Source organism: Echiichthys vipera, assembly GCF_963691815.1.
Source record: "Echiichthys vipera genome assembly, chromosome: 17".
In the NCBI taxonomy this organism is placed as follows: Eukaryota; Metazoa; Chordata; class Actinopteri; order Perciformes; family Trachinidae; genus Echiichthys; species Echiichthys vipera.
The window spans coordinates 10,795,656-10,816,515 of NC_139842.1; the positions used below are offsets into that span (position 1 = coordinate 10,795,656).

Consider the following 20,860-nt stretch of genomic DNA (forward strand, 5'->3'; position numbering starts at 1 on the left):
ATCCAGCCTTTACTTGCATTACTTATTACACTGTTCATGGATGATGTTCAGCTTTTAAGGACAAGAGATTGAGCAGGGGCAGTCCATATATTATGCACATACATATTCAAAGTGCGAGAGACCCCTTGGGATTTTGATATACAGTAATTTGCCTGGAATTGTGCTGTGTGTGTGTGTGTGTGTGTGTGTGTGTGTGTGTGTGTGTGTGTGTGTGTGTGTGTGTGTGTGTGTGTGTGTGTGTGTGTGTGTGTGTGTGTGTGTGTGTGTGTGCGTGTGTGCCTTCTCTGTGGTGACAGAAGAGTGCGACACAGTGAAGTCCTCACAGTGGAGACAGAGGCCCTGACAGTTACGTTTCCATCTCTCTCTCTGTATGTGAGTGTGTTTAAACACAGCAGTAGAATAAAGCAAACACAGCCCGTTCAGCCGTGGTTGGAGCCAAACCTTCTCCCTCTGTTAACGTTATACGGCACTGTGTCTTGGGATCTGTGTGTATCTATAAAGGAAGGTAGATGGGGAGGTGACACATTAATATCTCTCTCTTTGTGTGTTTATGTAAACGAGATGGCACCGTGACTTGCCTTCGTCAGAGCTGTACAAATGTATATGTATCAAGGATAAAACTATTTGATGTCTCCAAGCTGCTTTGTGCTGCTCTAAAGTGATAGCAGTGATTACAGCTAATGAGCACTAATGTAAACCAAATGTCAACATGAGTCCTCTCTCTCTTTCTTATTCCTTCACTGTTAGCTTCCCATACTTCTGTTTACCTCCTATTTAACCTGGAATTGAAACCCCAATTATTCTTGGACTCTGTTCTCAATGATCTACTGTAAACCTGTTAGCGGACTGAACTGCCAAATAGGGGAGGACATTGCAGCCAAGCGTGATGTTTTTTTTTCAACTAACATGCATTGAAACATGATTAAACTGCCAAAAACTCACATGATAATGCTACTCTGTTCTCCAGTGTAGCATGTACTGGATGAGCCCCACATGGACATTCTCTACGCCTCTCTGAGCATGACTGTGGATGAGCTGGACAGGCCAACAAGTTCTGGCACTGCCTTTTGTCTTCAAAATCAAACCCTGTTTTGATACTATTTATGGTCACTTTTAGCAATAAGTGTAGTAGCATGAGTTTTCATTGGTAATGGCGGAGTCTGCCATTGCACGCATAATATATAATACAGCATTGATGTTTGTAATTTTCACTCCCGCACAAGCCTCACAGTTTACTCTTCACTCGCCCAGAAACTGTATCAGAGCTCTATTAAGTTACTTCAAACGCAAACACAACATTTCCTGCTGCTGCTTCACATTAAAGGTTCAGTGTGTAGGATTTAGTGGCATCTAGCGGGGAGGCCGCAGATTGCAACCAACTAAAACTTTTCCTGTGTGCCAAGCATGTAGGATATCTAAGGTGGCCGATGTGAAACCATGAATCTAGAGCCAATGTTTGGTTTGATCGTTCTCGGCGCCTGTGGTAACATGGTAGTGCAACATGGCGGACTCCGTTTATATCTCTTATATGTAGATATAAATGGCACATTCAAAGGTAACAAAAACCCATTTGCCCATGATTATTATTTCAAGGTGGCTATATTTTACCGAAAACATATTACCATCATATTCCATTTCCGCCAATAGATCCCCTAAACACTGGACCTTTAACAGAATAGCGAAACATGAGATGGCTCTTGTTGAAAAGCATTTGTGGGAAATGCAATGACTTTATTGCAGAGGTTACTGCTGAATGTCATTTTTGAGACAATTTTGCGAGCAATGGAACAAGAAGGAGCACCTGAGGATGGTGAACTGTTAGGTAACCAACACGTTTGTGTAGCGGCACGTTGAACAGATACATCAGTTACTGTTAAAATAGCTGCTCAACCAATGTTTTCTGGAGTATTGAACTGCCATTTACATTACCATGGTAACTACAGGTGATGGCAAATCAATCAGGCCTAGGATTTGGGTCTAAACTTTGCAGTTTGACGTGTTGGGCACTCAGATCTAACGTTCCCTGCGCTCATATGCTCCGTGAAAAAAAGGTTCTCCAGTTTACCACAGTAGCCTGAAAAGGCTCTCCATGTCAAATGTGCTTTGGACAACTGGAATAAGAGCAGTTGGCTTTTAAATATAGTCTTAAAAACCAACTCTCGTTCCTGGAGATGTCTCTTACAGTTGTCAAACACACTTTCCATTCCCTTTAGGAAAAAAAAAACACTTTCTACTCAATGTACAAAAGAAAATCTTTCATCACAGGCTATTTGTTTTTAGCCGTAGCATAGAGCCTGTTGATAACTCTGGGGGTTTGCCTGGGGTTGGCATCGGTGCAGGTTTCATTCCACGTGTCCAACAGGGAGAAAAACAGCAAGTAGTTGCTTTTAAGTCTAACAAAGACCTGCTGTGTTCGCTCTACCTCAGAGTGACCCTCAGTGCTTCCCAGCAGCTCCAATGCTGTTTGCGTCATTAGCAGGAAACTTTTCTTAGCCTGTGCATATAGAGCGTCCTGATAATGCTGATAAGGACGGAGACTCCTGAGGGCTGCTATCACCAGCTTCCTCCCTCTTAAACACATGCTCTATCTGTGAGGCTCCTCCTGGCGTTTTGTCACAAGACTGACCTCAAACTTTAATGGTTAAGATCTAGCACATTAGACTAAACCTGTTTGTTGGAAGAAAATAAATAATTACACAGAAGTTCTTTACTAGCACAGTTTCAGTGTATTACGGGTTACAGAGTACAAACTACAGTAACTTAACAGAGTTCCTGAAAAAATGCTAAACCACAGCTAAGTGGCAGTTGACTTATAATAACAGTTTTCAAATTGAAATGCGTTTGAGATCCTTTTTCTAATGCCCCACTGTCACCATAAAGGAGTTTTGTCCTTAAGCAAAGCTGGTCCCATAATTTCGAAGAGATTGTTAAGATTGTCCGGTATGTGATTAAAGAGCAATTAGTGTGGTGGTAACATGGTTGAAAACTGTAATGACAAGTTTGTAAAATGTTTCATGTGGTCTTTTTTATAAATTGTTATTTAAAAGCACCATTACGAAATCAACACCTGAACAAAAGTAAACTCTTTGAAACCATTAACGGCATTAAACTGGGATAATGAAGGTGTTACTTAGAGGTGTTGTCCTTACTGGGGATAACATTTCTAACTTTATCATATCATTGACTGTCAAAGCTTGTGTTATTGTGCATGGTTGGGGAGTGCCATGCAGGCCAGGGCCTATGCAGATCTGTAAAGAGAGGCCCGGCTGTGCTCAGATCCACTCCTCCACTGCCTACCACAGCATTTTCACCCACCACAGAAATCTACTCCAGTGGAATTTCCTCTCACTGGACCAGTGAATGCCCTTACCATGCAGTTAAGGAAAAGAGAGGGAAGAGATCAAGTGAAAGAAAAAAGACTAGCAGCAGTTGCAGCATTTGTTTCCATTGCTAGAAATAGGAATCAACATGAGCCAGATATCTGGTTCATGGGATATTAAACTACTAAATGTCTCGAATAGATGTTTGATTTGAGCGCTGAACACAAGTGGCTGTTTGCAAGACAACAGACTTCTTTCAAAGAGCTAAAAAAACTGACATGTATGTGTATGTGTGTGAGTGTGTGTGTGTGTGTGTGTGTGTGTGTGTGTGTGTGTGTGTGTGTGTGTGTGTGTGTGTGTGTGTGTGTGTGTGTGTGTGTGTGTGTGTGTGTGTTGAGCAGAAAGCCAAATGGCCCGGTCAATGATCTGTGTCGGTGTGTGAGGTTGAAGTCACAGCTGAGGTCATCAGCCTCATGGGCAAGAAAATCCTGTCCTCTGTCTCTCAGCCTCTCACTGGCGTCATCAGCTAAGGGAGTGACAGAGTGATTCACACTGACATGGCATACCGACTCACTGTAACATTGAAAAAAACTTTCATTCACAAATTGACTGTATCGAGTGTCCCATCCCATTCTATGAATAAGATCCATGTTTTCCGTAGTGCTTTTTGAGAGCTACAATGATTGAACAAGCTTGTGATGTCAATATATTTGCACGCTCACCCATCCTCGGTTTGTGATACCCAATAGTGCGAAAGATTCATTGTATATCAAATTAAGAGAGCACAAAAAATGAAAATGATCCAAATATAAATAGTCTTTCAGTTGCAGACTGATGCCAAATCTTCCTCTTCCATATAAGTAGTGCACAAAATAGAAAATCCTCCAGCTGTAACCTGACTTAAACGGTATTTTTTAGTTTTTAAAACCTAGTGTAACAGTAGTACAAATAGTCCAGATTCATAAAGTGAGTAAACTGACTCAGTAATATCCTACACAACAATATCAGTAAAAAGTTTGCTAACACTAGCCACCATAAGCTACTAGTCATACCAGACCAAGTAAGGCTGTAGCAGCAAAATCCCCTGAGTGGACTGTTTACAGTAAGGGTGTTTCATTGCTTCTGAATTCAATTTCGTAAGAGGAAGATTGTCTTATTTCTTCTTTCAAAAGTTACCTAATCTCCCTTGAAACGTCCAATATTGTAAAAAGTGACAAATTTCCATGTGTCTTTTTTTTAAAGATGATTTTTTTGGAAGTTTTCAAGCCTTTTATTATATAGGACAGACAGGAAATGGGGTAAGAGAGAGAGAGAGGGAGACGTGCTGCAAAGGGCCGCAGGTCGGAGCCAAACCGACAGCCGCTGCTCCAAGGACCCTCAGCCTCCTTACATAGGGCGACTGCTCTTACCACTGTGCCATTGGCCGCCCCTCCATGTGTTTTTTTGTTTATAAAGCAGGTTTATGTGTTATATTAATACTGTGAAAGTATCAAAACACTCAATCCACAAAACGCACACAGCCTGTATTGAGAAACTGTGCCTTTAAACAAGCCTTCAGGATGTCTGTACAGTTATGATGTCACAACTACATTATATATAGTCAGAAAGTACAGCAAAGTATTTCCCCTGCTGCAATAACAGTGTAGAAAAAGCTTGAATATAGAAGCTGAAATTGCGGAAACACTGACAGACAGAGACAGAGGGTGAATTCAGGCATAGACAGTATGAGAAAAACAATGAGTTTTTGAACATTAAAGCATGCAAAACATGTTCTTGAAATGTATTATATATATATTGAAAAGGACACAAAAAACTAAAAGCACAAAGAGTTTATGTGGAGGATGTCTCTGAGGGACATTTACTTGATTATGATAAGGCCAGTGATTTCAAAATGTGCATGTGCTGTCCATCACTTCTTATATACTTATATATGTCAATGCATTTACAGATTTACATGGCACATCATCTTGACTGCAGGATACCGTGTGATTCTTGCCTTAACAAATGATTTTAGCTTAATTCAATATTTTTTTATAACATCTTCTCTCCTCACCCCCAAAGAAATTAAAGTAAAAAGCATCTGGACTTGGTTATTTGTCTAGGAAGACATTTCACCTCTCATCCAAGAGGCTTCATCAGTTCATGTACGCATATGACCAGGCTGGGACTGGTGATTTTCTCTCCTCACAGTTTTGAGTTTAGAACATGTTAAAATAAATAAAAAGCACACAGCCGAGCTTATCTGCTACCGTAAGGCGTGAACTTTACTTCCCAACCCTGATTTTCACGGGCTGCATCTGTGCCATGCTGTCCCCACTGAGGGCCATACATCACTGTACATGGTGGTGACACAAAGGTATTACCACCCACTCAGCCCAACCAAGAGCAACACACACCACTGACAATCATAACAGTGACCCATTATGTTGGTGTTACACATGAGCAGGGGATGTCTAAAAGCATGACTTCCAGCCACATGGTTATAGCACACTTCTTCTCCCCTGATGCCTCTCTTTTCTGAACGCCACTTATCTTTCTGCTCTGTTGCACTGTGTAAGCCGGACGTTTAAAGACCTTAAGTCAGGGAGAGATTCACCATACATACCACGAGCGAACTGGTGTTGACGGAGGAGCAGCTCCGGACAAGTGCGGATGCGTTCCTAATGGCTATGTGTTTGTGAGAGACAGGAGACAGATAGTCAGACAGGTTGGGGAAGAGGTGTCAGCCTGTCAGCCCCCCACCCAACCCACCCTCCTCGCATCCACCAGCAGCCAGGCCGAGGGGGAGATGGGCTGAGGATGGACGAGTTGCTGAGAGAGGAAAAGGGGGAGCACAGCCATAGGACGAAGAGGTGGAGGAGGAGGAAGAGTGGGAGGAGAGGGATGACAGGGAGAATCTGTGGGCCAGGGGCAGAGAGATGAAAAGGAAGAGGAGAAGGGGGGAACAGAAGGGGGGAGGTGTGTGCCAGGTGTTCCCCTCACAGCCGTATGTTCACTTGCTGTCTCCTGAGCACTCAACGTACAGTTGCCTCTCAAGTTGCACACTCTTCCGAATGACTCATCACACACTCAGATACATCCACAACAACCATGCATCTGTGCACCATAACAAAAGTCAAAGAGAAGTAAAAAGCAACACTTTTAGCACGATTTCCCTTTTAAAACACCACAGCTCACCGCAGATGTCAATGAGCCCTTCATGCTCTCCGTTTTTTTTCCTCTTCCAGATCTGCTCGGTTCCAATCGAACATGTGGAAACCATCTATAGTGTCCTCATGGCAGGGTTAAAGAGTGCCTCGCTCCACACAGTGTGACAAGTAGAAGAAAAAACGGTGACGCAGCAGAGCTTGAGACGGACAGAAACTAACCTTCAAAGTCTGATATGATCCCTTCCAAGTGAGCGTTGACAGTAGAATCAGACATGTTTTTTGGAGCAAGTGTGTATGTGCGAGTGTGTATAATGCAAGAGAAGGAGCAGGGTTCCCCTTCCCAAGCAAGGAAAAGTCTTTCTGAGGCGCAGTCCCACTTTTAAACAAATCCCAAATTAGGAGCCCGGGCAAGAGAGAGAAAGGAGGGGAGGAAAAAAACCCAGAGTTGAGCAGCTCACTGATCCAAAGCCTCGCTCTATCTTTCCTCTCTTTCTTAAGGCAGCAACTTATTTTTCTCTTCTCCTCCTTCTGAACTTCCAGAGCGTGGAATGAGCCAGGGATGACAACCCCCCACCCTCCCTCTCTCTCTCTTTCTCTCTCGATCTCGAGCTCACTGTCTTCCCTCCCCCCTTTCTCATTCCCTCCATACCTCCCTCCCCTTCTGCAGCCGTCCTCTCAGACTGGTTCCTTTCTGTGAAAGCTCTCATTTTTGACTGAGCTAGTCAACTTATAAGCATGCTACATTCAAGCACTCTTCCGGTGGCTGGATCACATGACTCACACTCAGGACAAGTGATGAAACATTATATAGCTATTACTGAGATTTTTTTTCTGTTCTTGATTATGCCAATGCCAATATGACCATCCCATAAGCACATAAATCAGTGCACTACTTAAAGTCACATAGAAAGAAAAGTATCCATTCAAACTTATCTTACAGTGGATGGAGTGAAAAGTCTCAGTACATAGATAAATAAATCACAGTGGAGACAGAATCATACTATGGACTAATATGGTCGGTACAGGCTCACGCAGGCGGTTAGCAGATCGTCTGACATGCTCAGTCGCTCTGGAGGCAGACATCAATAAATAAGTAGCCTAATGACTTAATGACCATGTGAATGAGCCTCTGTGTTTGTGTGTGTGTGTGTGTGTGTGTGTGTGTGTGCGTGTGTGTGTGTGTGTGTGTGTGTGTGTGTGTGTGTGTGTGTGTGTGTGTGTGCGTGCGTGTGTGTGTGTGTGTGTGTGTATGTGGGGGGGGGGTCAGTGTGTATGTGTGTTTGCTTGGGAGGCAGAAGTCAAACTGATGTTGCAGTTGGGGGTTGTCACTGTCTCTATGTGTGTTTCTGCGTCTAGATGTGTTGTGAATTTAACACATGTCAAGATTAACTTGTCTTGGATTGGCTTGGTAAAGATTATATGATAATTTATCATCTTTCAATGGACTGGATATGAAAAAAAAAAAAATCCGGCATACACAATCATGTCTAAATTGACTAAAAAGCACATTGACAGAACACGGGGAAACCTGAGGTAATAAAAATTTTGAAAATGCAGATTTGGTTTTATAATCAAACTTTACATTACCACTCAGTTCATTGTTATTAACAATGATTTTGCCATACATGAGCAGCTAGCGTGATATATTAAGATAAAGTCCTTGAAGGTAATAGAGGAAGACAAATATCAGTATATTTTTCTATATCCTATATCACAATGTCCAAAAACCATCTTAGTCTTAACAATGTGGTTATTTTCATATTGTGAAATAGAGGATACATATATGTCATTACGGAGATATGAAATGACCTCGATCAGGATAGAAGGTATTGGCCATATTGCCCAGCATGGCGCACAAGCACTTCTTGCTTCTAAATCAATTCTGACCGAAACATCAAAACTGCTGTCTCACAGTAAGCATTGCTGTAAAGCTACTTCCATTCTCATCCAGTTTCCCAGCAGTCTGACAGACAACAAGAGGTTCCCTGAGGCAACTAAAGACTATTCAACCTCTACTAGACACAAATAGCAGATATGAACCACCACTGCTTGCTTCTTCACCAAAATGAACCATTAAGTAGTGACTGGACAGTAAGCAATAATACTAGTAGTAGTGGAGTGTACTCGCAAATAACTTGTCAAACCTTAAACTGCTTCTAAAATAAGATTAGATACATTAAATTTAAAAAAAAATGGGAGAGATTATAGAAAGTAGAGAAATATAGAAGATGATTTGGATTTGATCTGTAATAAATTATTCAACCTGTGAAACGACAATAAAAACCCAGCAATAGGCAGTTGCCCATGTGTGATTTATCAGAAACTGAAATCTTGCTTACCGCCAATTTGTTGCTTACATTGGATTCAAAGTTGGCGTTTTCTGTTGATTTAGGCGTGTTTACCGATCATAAACACAGATGTGTGGAAGTGCACAAATAAACACTAACAAACAGATTAAAGCAAAACAAATATGAGGCTTTACTGTACCAAAACCTGCAATCTGAGCTTAATCTTACACCACATTTCCCCACTAGTCAACCATGCAAAGTATGCAACCCCAAATATGTGTGAAAAAAGAATATTTTTGGCTGAAAACTGGAATCGTGGCCGGTATTTGCAAAAGTCAGAACAGGTGAAATCTTTTAAAATAGCTTGCCGGTCTCATACACAAGCGCCCCATCCACATATACACAGAGCCACAACAGGAGCATACTTGTTTGCTTTAGGTATCACTGTGTCAACTTCTCCAGCAGGGGTCAGTGTGGCTCCTATAAATCAAACCTGTTGCTATGGGCGACAGTGTTGGTGCTAGCAGTGCCACTAGCATACAGTAATGTGATCTGGAAATAGATAAAGATGGAGACATGAGGAGAATCCTGCTCCGGACACACCCTCGACCCACACGGTGTGTCCTGCCCAACACTTGTGTGTGTCAGATTCCTCCGCTCCCTGGCACACGCTCATATACAGGCACACACTTATGATGCATGTGCACATACACACAGGCAACAAACTTGTGTGCAGCAGATTCATGCAAAAATATTGACAGGCACGGCCCAGCACCCAGCCCTTTCTCTCAAACACACACACACACACGCACACACACACACACACACACACACACACACACACACACAGGCACACGCGCGCACACACACACACACACACACACACACACACACACACACACACACACACACACACACACACACACACACACACACACACACACACACACACACACACACACACATAGGAAAGCACACTTCCTTCCACTGCATATCCTTGCAAGCCCCAGCAAGCCCAGACAGCACTAATTCAATCTGCTGTAACAACTGTCACACCAGGAAGAGAATACAGTGGGGTTTTTTCTACCCTGATCTGTAAAGAACTTCATTCATCATGTCGTAGTGTTGCAGTATGTAATGCACTGTTCTGAAAACAGTTTTAATCGGCCATTAATGCCTTGGATATGGTATGCAATGGCCTAAATGTTTGCATGACTGTGAAGGTTATACAAGGCCGTGTTGGTTTCATATGTCAGTGTTTATATCTTTAGCTTCTTATGGTCTGAATTCCATCTCACTGACTCCTCTTTCTGAGAAACTCAATTGTTGTATCCGAATGCTAAAAGAAAAAAAAAAACTTCTTTGTCATCATCTATGAGCTATAGAATTAATGCAGTAGGCCAAACAGTAAACATGCACATTATTATCTCAAGAATGAATTCATCATGAGGAGATTTTTTTCTAATTCCTATTCCCTTACCCTAACCCTAAGGCTGCATCCCCATTAATATGTTTTCATTTTAAAACAGCATTTTAAAAACAAAAACAATCTCTGCTCTACACAAGCATTTTAGCACCGTATCAGAAATAATCTCTGTCCACACGCCGGTAAAAAGGAAGCAGAATGAAAAAGCAGCAATGGCGAAAGGTAAGACCAGAGATTTTCTTTGCTTAGGCCAATGACAAGGTGTAACTGTTACTGTTTCTAGTGACACATGAGTTAAAGGCGATGAAGGCGAGATTGGGAGTCTTAGCAAAAGCAAATATGGCAACATAGTGGTAACAGTAGCGTTAGACATCCTGCAGGAAACCGTGGCAATGGGAAAAGGAGTACCCAGGAAGAATGAAATCACAAAAGGTGTGTAGGCCTAGCTATAATGTTTTGGCTTTAGATGTTGGTGACTGCGTATTCATTTCCAAAGGTTTTATTTTTGCCCATCCACACTAAAAGACAACCCTGAAGTTTTCAAACTAAAACGGCAAAGCAACGTTTTCCAATTTAAGTCTTTCCATTTTAAGTGGGCAGAAAGGCCGCAATAGTTTGGACACTAGACGTGGCAAAAGTAATGCATTTTAAAATGAAAACATATTAGCGTGGATGTAGCCTAAAATAAGTCAGTGTAACTGTTTTTAAAAAAGTAAATAATGAATCTCTCTGGGATTTCTGTACATATTGTAATGTAGAAACGGCAGCTGCTGGTGTTATGTTGCACTGCAGCATACGGATGAAGAGAGACAGAAACAGCCGCCTAAAGAAACCCAGGCCACCACCACCACTCTAAAGTTGGTCCTGCCCTCCTGAGAGCTGAGAGCTGAAAAGAGAGGAGCAGAGTGGGAGGATAACTTCTATAAAAGGATGCCAGGCCGGCGTGGCAGTTGCTAGGGCAATGCCAGGGCAACAACAGGTTGCGAATGTCAGCAGTCGATCACACACACACAAAAACCAACAGGTTCACATGTCTCGGCGCCAGTCGGCAGCCTCCCCTGAGGTCCAGCCTGTGCCAGTAGACAGACGTCCCACGATCTCTGGAATCTGAGATGCAACCAACCCACACTTGGCAGTGGGATGCAAGGATACACCTGACCTGTTTTATTCATGACTATAGCTATGTCAAATGCAACTGATTACAAAGTACCAGATTCAGAGAGAGCATCAAAATCCCACCACACCTGCCTCTGTAGATTCAATAAATACTTTTTCCTCACCAGGTAAGTGACAGATGGAAAAGGGGAAACCGTTACGTCAATACTTATCTACCAAATGAAAGTGCTAATACATATGACACATTTGTAAAAACAATAGGCTGTCAGGTTGTTTAAAAGACTGAATTGATGTTAAGCCTTTATAAAAATTGATGATATTGTGAGTGTTAAGTGACTTTATATCTGTTGAAGGTTGCGTGTTAACAGGAAACGCAAGCATGACCAGTACATGCCAGTTTTATACAGTGAATAACGATCCCTGTTTCATTTCAAAGGTCATGTCAGGATTAGATAGTCATTGTTATTTTAGACATTACCAGCATCAGCTACAGAGGAAACCCCAGCTTCCTGCTGAGTTCATCCTAAAACAACAAAAGCTTTGTTGGCCTAGATGCAGGCAACCCAGCCATGAGTCAGGCTATATAAGCCATCTGGATGAGGTAAAATATCTGTGCGTGTTGAGCGTTGGTGAGTGTGTGCATTGATTGCGTCTGTAGCATTTGTGCGTGTGTGTATATTTTGGATGTGACTGGCTAGTTACCGCAGCTCTGTTTACATGGCAACCCCCATAATAAGCAGCTTTACCTGGCTTGGGAGTCAGGACATAAGATGAGAGGGAGGGGGGGGGGGGGGGGGGGTCGATGGACTAAACAAGAAGGAGAGGAGGGGAAAGGTGTGCCATTCCTTCTGCAGGCAGAAAGAGAACCTCTGTGGCTTTATTGGAAACTAGAAAGAAGGAATATTTTAGAAAGAAAGAAACAGAGAGAAATCCAAAGAGAACCGTGTCAGCACTACTAATGGAATCAGCAGCACTGCTAGTGTAAACATCAACCAGAGAAGTGCCTGGCTTTTGGTACAGTACAGTACAGTACAGTACATTACTGTGCTCTGGGTGGGAATGGAGAGCCCTGCAGAGGATCACTGGAAGCTGATTACTGCTTGCAGTTAGTTAATCTCACAGTGTAAGAGTTTGCATTATTTGTTGAATTGTTAATGTAGTAAAGATATGGGGCAGCAGGTCAGGCAGTTTCACAATACACACACATGAAAGCCCCTCATGTGGCCCCACAGCCCACATGGTGAAGTGGCTTGGAGAATATGCACAGCTGTAGTGACAGCAGCTGCCTTTAACCAAATGTTAAACAGCAGCACCCAGCCAGGCTCTGCTCTGCTAACTTTAATCAAAAACAGCACCTGTTGGAAACATGGCTAACATGTACACACGCTGGCATACACCCCCTCGATTGCTTTTTCTCAGTGATTTTCTTTGCAGTGTGCCTGTGTGTGTGAGTGTGTATAGCCTGTCTGCACACACGCTGCTGCCTGCATGTGTGTGCGTGTGTTAGTGTGTGTGTGCTCCCTCATGCATGGGATGGCTTGGTAAATAGAGAGAACAGCTGTCGTCCATCACAGAGGACTCTCAATAGCCCCCCCCCTCTCTCTCTCTTTCTCTCTCTCTCTCTCTCTCTCTCTCTCTCTCTCTCTCTCTCTCTCTTCTTCGTCACCTCCGCCCTCTGCTCCATCTCTTCAATGACACTGTTTAGTACGTCAATAAGCCAGCATTGTGATCGCCAGTCTCGTTGCACTCGCATATCGTTTTTGCTCTGCACGTTGCCATGGCAACCCACCCAACAACACCAGTGGTGAAGGGACAAGGCCGCAATTTCCTTTGATTAAATGTTCCTGTAAACCTATAGAGGCTGGTTTTCAAGACAAGTAGGTTGTTACAAAGAAAACAATGCTTGTTGTCTTGTGTCAGTGTCCACAACTGAGAGAGTGAGACGTAAAAAGTATTTTGGATTACTCAACTCAGCACCTCCACCTGGTGGGGAGAGCGTATATCAGGCTACATATCAAACAGACAACTCTCAGCACAGACTCAAGATGACACGTGTCTTTCACTGAATTCATTAAAAGCTCAACATGAAGGTCAACTAAGCTCGCTTTGTGAGGCTGCTCTATAAGTCATGAGTCCACGCTGACTGTGGCTGTGTCACACAGACTTTCATGAAACATCATCAGATGACTTCGCTGTGACTGGAATGAATGGGGCACGTCAGCCCCTTTACACTCTACTCTCAGTCCCTCTGTGGCTGATGGACAGTTTCCGTTGAGAGCGTCATCACTGTGCTGATTCATGTGGGAAGAAATATCACAGGAAACAAAGGGCGCCTTCCACATCAGCATCAACACCAGAGTGGGAGGAACATTAGCAAGGAGCGAGTGTAAATGATTTGGCCATGATGATACGATTTGGATGCTACTTTTAAGGTCCCATATTGTAAAAAGAGACACTTCCATGTGTTATTTGCTGATAAAGTAGGATGAGGTGCTACATAAATACACTGAAAGTATCAAAACGCTCAATCCACAGAGAAATGCACACAGCCTGTATTCAGAAACTGTGTCTTTAAACGAGCCGTCAGGACTTCTGTACAGTTGTGATGTCACAACTACACTAAAAAGAGGTAGAAAGTGCAGCCACAGTGCAGTCAGTCATTTCCTGGCTGCAGTGATGATGGAGAGATGGTGAGAGTGGTGATGTGAAAGACCTAGAAACGTTGACCAATCAGACTGGCCTTTTTTGGGGGGGGGGGGCTTAAAGAAACAGGTGCTAAAACGAAGTGTTTCAGACAGAGGGTGAATACAGGTATATTCAGACAGACAGTATGAGAAAAACAGTGGGGTTTTTTTTTTTTTTACATTAAACATGTAAACAAGTCAAGTAGAAACCCAAAATAGTATGAACATGAAAATGAACATGATATGGGATATACTGTATATTATACATATATTATACATATGAGCAAGTAGAAGCCAATAGACCACAAATGACTGATACTTCTACTTTGTCACAAGCTGTGCACACTCATGCACTCAAACAGCTTTTAGAAACACACAATTGGACATTCCCCCCTATCTGTGCGCACACAACAGCACTCCGACCCAAAAGCATGCAGACATACACACTAGAAAGTATGAATGCATAAATACTGTTGTGAACATTCTGTCAAAACAGAAACATACACAAAGCATGTCCTGCTGAAGCTGTTACTGCTCCCTGGAGGAAGCACCTGGAGACAAGGGGCCACAGCGAGACAGAGAAAGAGAGAGGAGGGAGGGGGATACCTCCATCACACACTTGTCAATGATCTCACCTACATCCAGATTTCACACACCGTGGAGGTGCTACAAGCTATGCTAGGTCACAACACACAACCATACACACACATGCACATGGTGCTGCAGCCGCTTCACCATTTCCATTTAGTGAGCTTTTAACAACACACACAAACGCTCATAAAAATACCATAAAGAAGCCGACAGCATAGCCTCACTAATGACTTTAGCATAATGTAAAACACACATACCAACACACATAGACACACTCTTTAAATTCAATATGCATATCGTTTACAGCATCCAACAGCTTTTTGCTAGTGGAGTGAAGCAGGGCTTTCTCTCTCCTGTTAGCTAAAGGAGGGACTGACTGATGGCCGACTCGGGATCAGAGCCACAAGAGACAAGAGTAGTACTGTTTAAACAGAGCTCTTTCCTGTTTTCACACCAAAGAAGAATGGGAGAATGCAGATGGAGGAAAAAGAGAGAGAGAGAGAGAGAGAAAATGTCTAAGAAATAAGTGCTTTTTTCAACACACAATCAGCCCTTTAGAAAGTTTCTTTCCTGGAATGAATGTCTTGTGAACATGAAAATGTGTAAAGACTGGGTGACATGAATGGAGAAGAGGTGGTGACAACCTGTAAATACTAAAACATTTAAGTGGAAACAATGGGACAGAGGCGGTGGCAGATGGTGGACACAAACACAACAGAGACAGAAAAGCCTGCAAACATAACAGGCGCAGAGCAGATAAAGCTACGCCGAAAACAGGTCTGTTAAGCTGATACACAAACTGCTGCACAGCTCCAGCTCCAAACCCCAAAGAAAACATGCAGTCAGCAAACAGGACAGAATGAGAGAGTGGAAAATACCATAGAGGGGGAAATAGAGGCAGGCTCTTACAGAATAGACAACCGATCACAGTAATTGCGCTGAGTGAAGAACCTTAAACTACTTTTTTTTTCCATTCATAAAAGCATCTGGGCTGGAGAGTTTGCCTTACCTGAGAATTTGTCCCCCTCCATAACCAGATCACTCCCTCCACAGCCACATGTAGGGTCTGCTCTTTGACTCCACTCTCTTTCTCCCTGCCTCCCTCTCTCTCTCTCTCTCTCTCTCTCTCTCTCTCTCTCCCTCTCTCTGTCTTTTTTTGGACTTCCCTTTCTCTCGTCCCTCTCTCCCTCCCTCTGTTCCTCTTCCTCCTCTTCTTACTCTCTCTTTCCTCTCGGGCTCTCTGTTCTCCCTCCCTCTCCCCAGTTTTGATTCCTTCAGTGTGTCTTGCTAATGAATTCAGAATTACGACATCCCCATGTGCTTATCATATGTTGCATTCACAGCTCTCTCTTTCTCTCTCTCTCTTATCCTCTCTTTCCTCTGATGAGACCAAAAGACTGAAGCAGCATTGTATCTTGAAAATAGAAACCATTAGCTCTGCCATGTGACATAGACAGGCTCCTTACAGACTAAAATAACCCGCCGGACTTGGCGAACTCTTCGGTCGGCTTACTTATAATGTTCCTTGTGTGCATATGGCCCTGATTCATTTGATACCAACAAAAATCTTGTCGAGCTGGATTGAAGACACTGACTCTAGACTTCCTCATGAAAGGATGATAGCCTGTTGAAATAATACTGACGTGCAAAAACAATACAGGGTGGAAGCAAGGGGGGACTCTATCAAAACACAGTTCCCCAAAAATGTTTTCAAGGGTTAATACAGGAGAGTCAGTGTGAGGGAAAATGACAGCCAGAGCAAATATTTGACACAGAGAAGGAAAGTGTGTGTGTGTGTGTGTGTGTGTGTGTGTGTGTGTGTGTGTGTGTGTGTGTGTGTGTGTGTTGTGAAGATAAGAGAAACCCCAGCCGTCGCTCTGAAATGCTGCTTGGTGGAGACCTGTCTCTGCGTTCAGGAAACTCAGATGACCTCTGACCTTTGGCACGTCGCTCACACTGCGCCGGGGGATCAGAGGTCACGTGGCAAGCGTCTGAGCTCTGATAGAGAGATCAAACACACTCTGACATGTCAGTCTGACGTCTTGTGCAACACACATCGCTCCGATGCCCTCGTGTATTGCATGTTGACCTGTGTGTGTACAATGTATTTGTGTATTCATGTTAGAAATAATATGTGTGCTTGTTTTTCTTTCATACAGTACAGTTTCTGTATTTGTCTCTAGTCATTTTAGTTTTTTCATAAAAGCCAGCTGCCTAATTTAATGCTTTGGGTGATGAAATAAGGAAATGTGAGCCCTGGCGGCCCCAAATGGACAAAACGTGTAACTCTGATGGCCTGCAAGTTGCCATAAGAAAAGAGCACACAGTTTACAAACCTTACAAGTTTTAGAAAGGACAAACATACAACTCCAAAGTAATTAAAGGTCCCATGGTGTGCAATTTTTTTGGTTTGTAATTGTATTTTGGGTTTCTACCAGATGTTTACATGCTTTAATGTTCAAAAAACACATAAGGTGACATCACAACCTTATGGAAGTCCTGACGGCTCGTTTGAAGGCACTGTTTCTGCTACAGGCTGTGGACCTTTCTATGAGGATTGAGAGTTTAGATACTTTCACAGTATTTATATATTACCTCGACCTGCTTTATAATCAAAAAACAATATGGGACCTTCTTGAGGACTAATTAAGTGCATGGTCCTAAACTTAAACTGGAGGGTTTAGTGTTAAACCCAGGCCGTCTGTAATGCTTTACACCAAATAATACAGAGATGAGAGAAGCTGTTTTGGATGGAGAACTCAGTCCCTCCAGTATATGAAACACTTTCTCATATTTAATTCTTAATTTTCTGCCAATTTGCCAAATAAAGTTAAGCTGGGAGGTCTCAGTAAAGGTGCACAGTTCTTTTGGATGTAAAATAATAATGATAGTGAACACATTTTAACATAAAATATTGGTTATCGAATATGGAAGATAATAAAATCAAACCTAAAAAATAAAAACAAATCTTGTAATGTGAGATGAGGTGAGTGTAAAAGTAAGTATAGCTTTCTCGGTCCTTATTAAATGTCACAGTTATAAATAATATATAAGTAGTCTCAGTTATAAACTTGATATTATTTCACCGCTGTTGGAATAAAAAATAAACACTTTCCCCTTGTAAACATGTACACCTCTGACTGTAATCAGAACTTACTGTGTGTGTCCAATGTAGCAGGATCTGCTGACTGCCAGATGGGAATTAACTACACACAGATCGACAATAGGGTCAGTGTTGGAAAGACCTGTGTGTGAGTGTTTGTTTGTGTGTGTCATGAGTTGAGGTTACAGTAAAGAATCCTCCCAAACACCCAAACACCCGCCTGCTGGCTCGTAAATCTGCCATGTTGGCAGATGTTTTGTATGGGGCATCTCACACACAAACACACACACACACACACACACACACACACACACACACACACACACACACACACACACACACACACACACACACACACACACACACACACACACACACACACACACACACACACACACACACACACACACACACACACACACACACACACACACACACACACACACGCGCCCTGTGGCGACTGCATCAATGCCAGGGAGGTCTGCTGACAAACAGCGCATTATCCTCACCCTTAACAACTCGTATGTGTGTGTCCCATATGCATATCTGCATCTGTGTATGTGTCTATTTGTCGGCATGCTTTTGTGTGTGTGACTGTGTGTGTATATGTGAATCTGCTCACTTCTCACCTGTCTGCCACTCTGTTTGACAGAGCAGCTTAAAGATGTAATCCGTTAGAATTTCATCTGGTTTGTATCGCTTGTTACAGTAAGTTACTATCTATCAAAGAGTGAGCTAAAACAATGGTGATTGATCATATGGCTCACAAATGAAAACACTTCTACTTGCCTTTTTGCTGAGTATTCCAGTCTGTGTGTCTGTGGCAACAGTCCCTCCTACGTACATGTTAATACGCCATCATGTTAGTGACACTGCTGACAGTGGCTATGCTGTATTTCTAAGCATTGGGAGGTGGGACTTATCCTACCTGGAGTTTACTAGCTCCTTCAAACCATTCCAGTGCCATGGGAAGTCCGAAGTTTTCAAGTTTTCAAATTTCCTTCCACTAGGAAAAGTGCACTGGAATGCCTGTTGAAGTGGAACTTTCTACTAGTGTAGGGGTAGGTCGATCTCCCCCAAATTCACTAGCAGGAGGTTCCACTTCGACAGGCATCCCAGTGCACTTTTCCTAGTTGGAGGTCTGAAACTACGACCCCCCATGGCACTGGAACGCAGCACTAGTCTGCCAGGTGGAGCTTGTCACTTGCCTGCTCATCGGTAATGCTGCGTTCACTTGTACTCGGAAATTGTGAACTTCCAACTTCTGTGTCAGGCTTGTAGTAATGGCAGACGTGTAATAGGAACGTGTGTATGGATTTAAGAGGGTAACATATAGGGGACGGACTGGAAGTAGAGGGGTGAATATGTGGCAATAAAATTTACAAAAGTCAACACACGCAGCGACCATGAACGTGACAAGATGGAGGGCCCTGAAAGAACAGGCTTGCCTGCGGTTACCGCCAAAGTGGCCTTAAGAAAGTATCTGAAAAACAATGAACCCATTTTTTTGACCTTGTGTACAGTATAATAATTACAATTCTCTCAAGCTATTTTGGCAGATCCTGAACACCTGAGAATATGAGGGTGCCTGCCTGAATAGGGCACATCCAAATTCTGCTGTTTGGGTTTACAGCTGTTTGTCTTATCTACAGTCTAGACTGAGCAGTAGGAAGTACTCATGCTCACTCAAATCTACTGAAACAATCAAATTCCTCTTGTGTCCTCAGAACACTTATGACACTCATGTTGCTGTCCTCGTTTGCTCTCAAAACCTCTTTCTTGTTTTGTGCTTGCTCATATTTTTTTTCTGTACTTAATGAGCTCCAGATACTCATCTGACACAAATAAGTATGCAGAAACACCAAGCCACCATGCACTGTCAGAATGAGTCTGCTGTTTTATCTGCAGTCAGCTGTTTAAAGAATGAATACCCATCCTGGAACCTGTTTCAAGAAAGCATTTGGAATACACACACAGATGACACATTTCGCCAGAATCCCATTTCACAAGGGATTGTCAACTGCAAATCGGAGAAACATTTGTGAGTCCTATTGTCGCTCATGCATTTGGTCAAGGTGGTCAAGATGTCAACATGAACACAAAGGGAAATGATATCATGTTGTAAGCCACATCTTACATGCTGCAAATTTAATGAAATGAGTCAACGACACATGGCCCCTCATACGTATGTTGAGTGTGTACCTTCATATACAATCCACAGTCTGTGTGCAAACCCAATGTGTGCGTGTGTGTGTATGTGTGTGTGTGTGTGTGTGTGTGTGTGTGTGTGTGTGTGTGTGTGTGTGTGTGTGTGTGTGTGTGTGTGTGTGTGCTTCTGTCCCTCTCCTCCGTTCTCTCTCCCTCCTCTCTATGTGCTGATGCTGCAGAAGGCGTTTGCACTCTTCACTAGCAGAAGATGCCTCAGTGGTAAGCCACAGCTTCGGCCTGCACGCCAACACTGTGTATTAGCTACACGCGCACACACACACACACACACACACACACACGCACACACACACACACACACACACACACACACACACACACACACACACACACACACACACACACACACACACACACACACACACACACACACACACACACACACACACACACACACACACACACACAGGTATGGGCACTCAGACATCAGCATTTCCACCAAGACACAAATATATTCTGTTCTTTGTAAGACAATGTCTGATCCCTCTATCTCTAAAACTCTCCTTATCACCACATCTGTGCTCTGCTGTTTACCTGCTATCAGCTGTTATCTGAACAGGAAACAGTGCCTGCTCTGCCCTCAGTGTTACCACATCCCTCTGCTGTGGGTCAATGACAGTGACTTACATCATGCTTTCAGGAACAGTGAGTCACTAAAGTTAATGGAAGCTGGTGAGGGCAGTGTATGACTTTGACCACTGGTGGAATGACAGATACTGTACATGGACATGGATCAATCAGTGGGCAGCTTTTCAGACACAAGGTTGCAATAAATGTCTTTACTAGGTATGCATGTGCTGAGTGTGTGGATGGAAGGTTGAATGGACATATGTGTAGATGGAAGTGCAGACAGGGGTGCAGTCTACTTACTGGGACTGGTGATGCCAGATCCCTCTCTTTCTGTTCTCCTTGTGCGAGCGCTGGCTGATCTCGCTGTAAATGGGGACAAGGAAAGGA

The 20,860-nt window shown here is 43.1% G+C and overlaps 1 protein-coding gene across 1 annotated transcript in view; it reads right to left on the bottom strand.

Annotated features, from left to right (window-relative positions):
* The window catches only part of LOC310959909 (neuronal-specific septin-3-like), an 82,449-nt gene that overhangs the window by 50,723 nt on the left and 10,866 nt on the right, over nucleotides 1-20,860 (bottom strand). Inside the window, 1 exon segment of the mRNA XM_083931434.1 lies at nucleotides 20,774-20,836. Coding sequence (XP_083787560.1) covers nucleotides 20,774-20,836 — 63 coding nt within the window.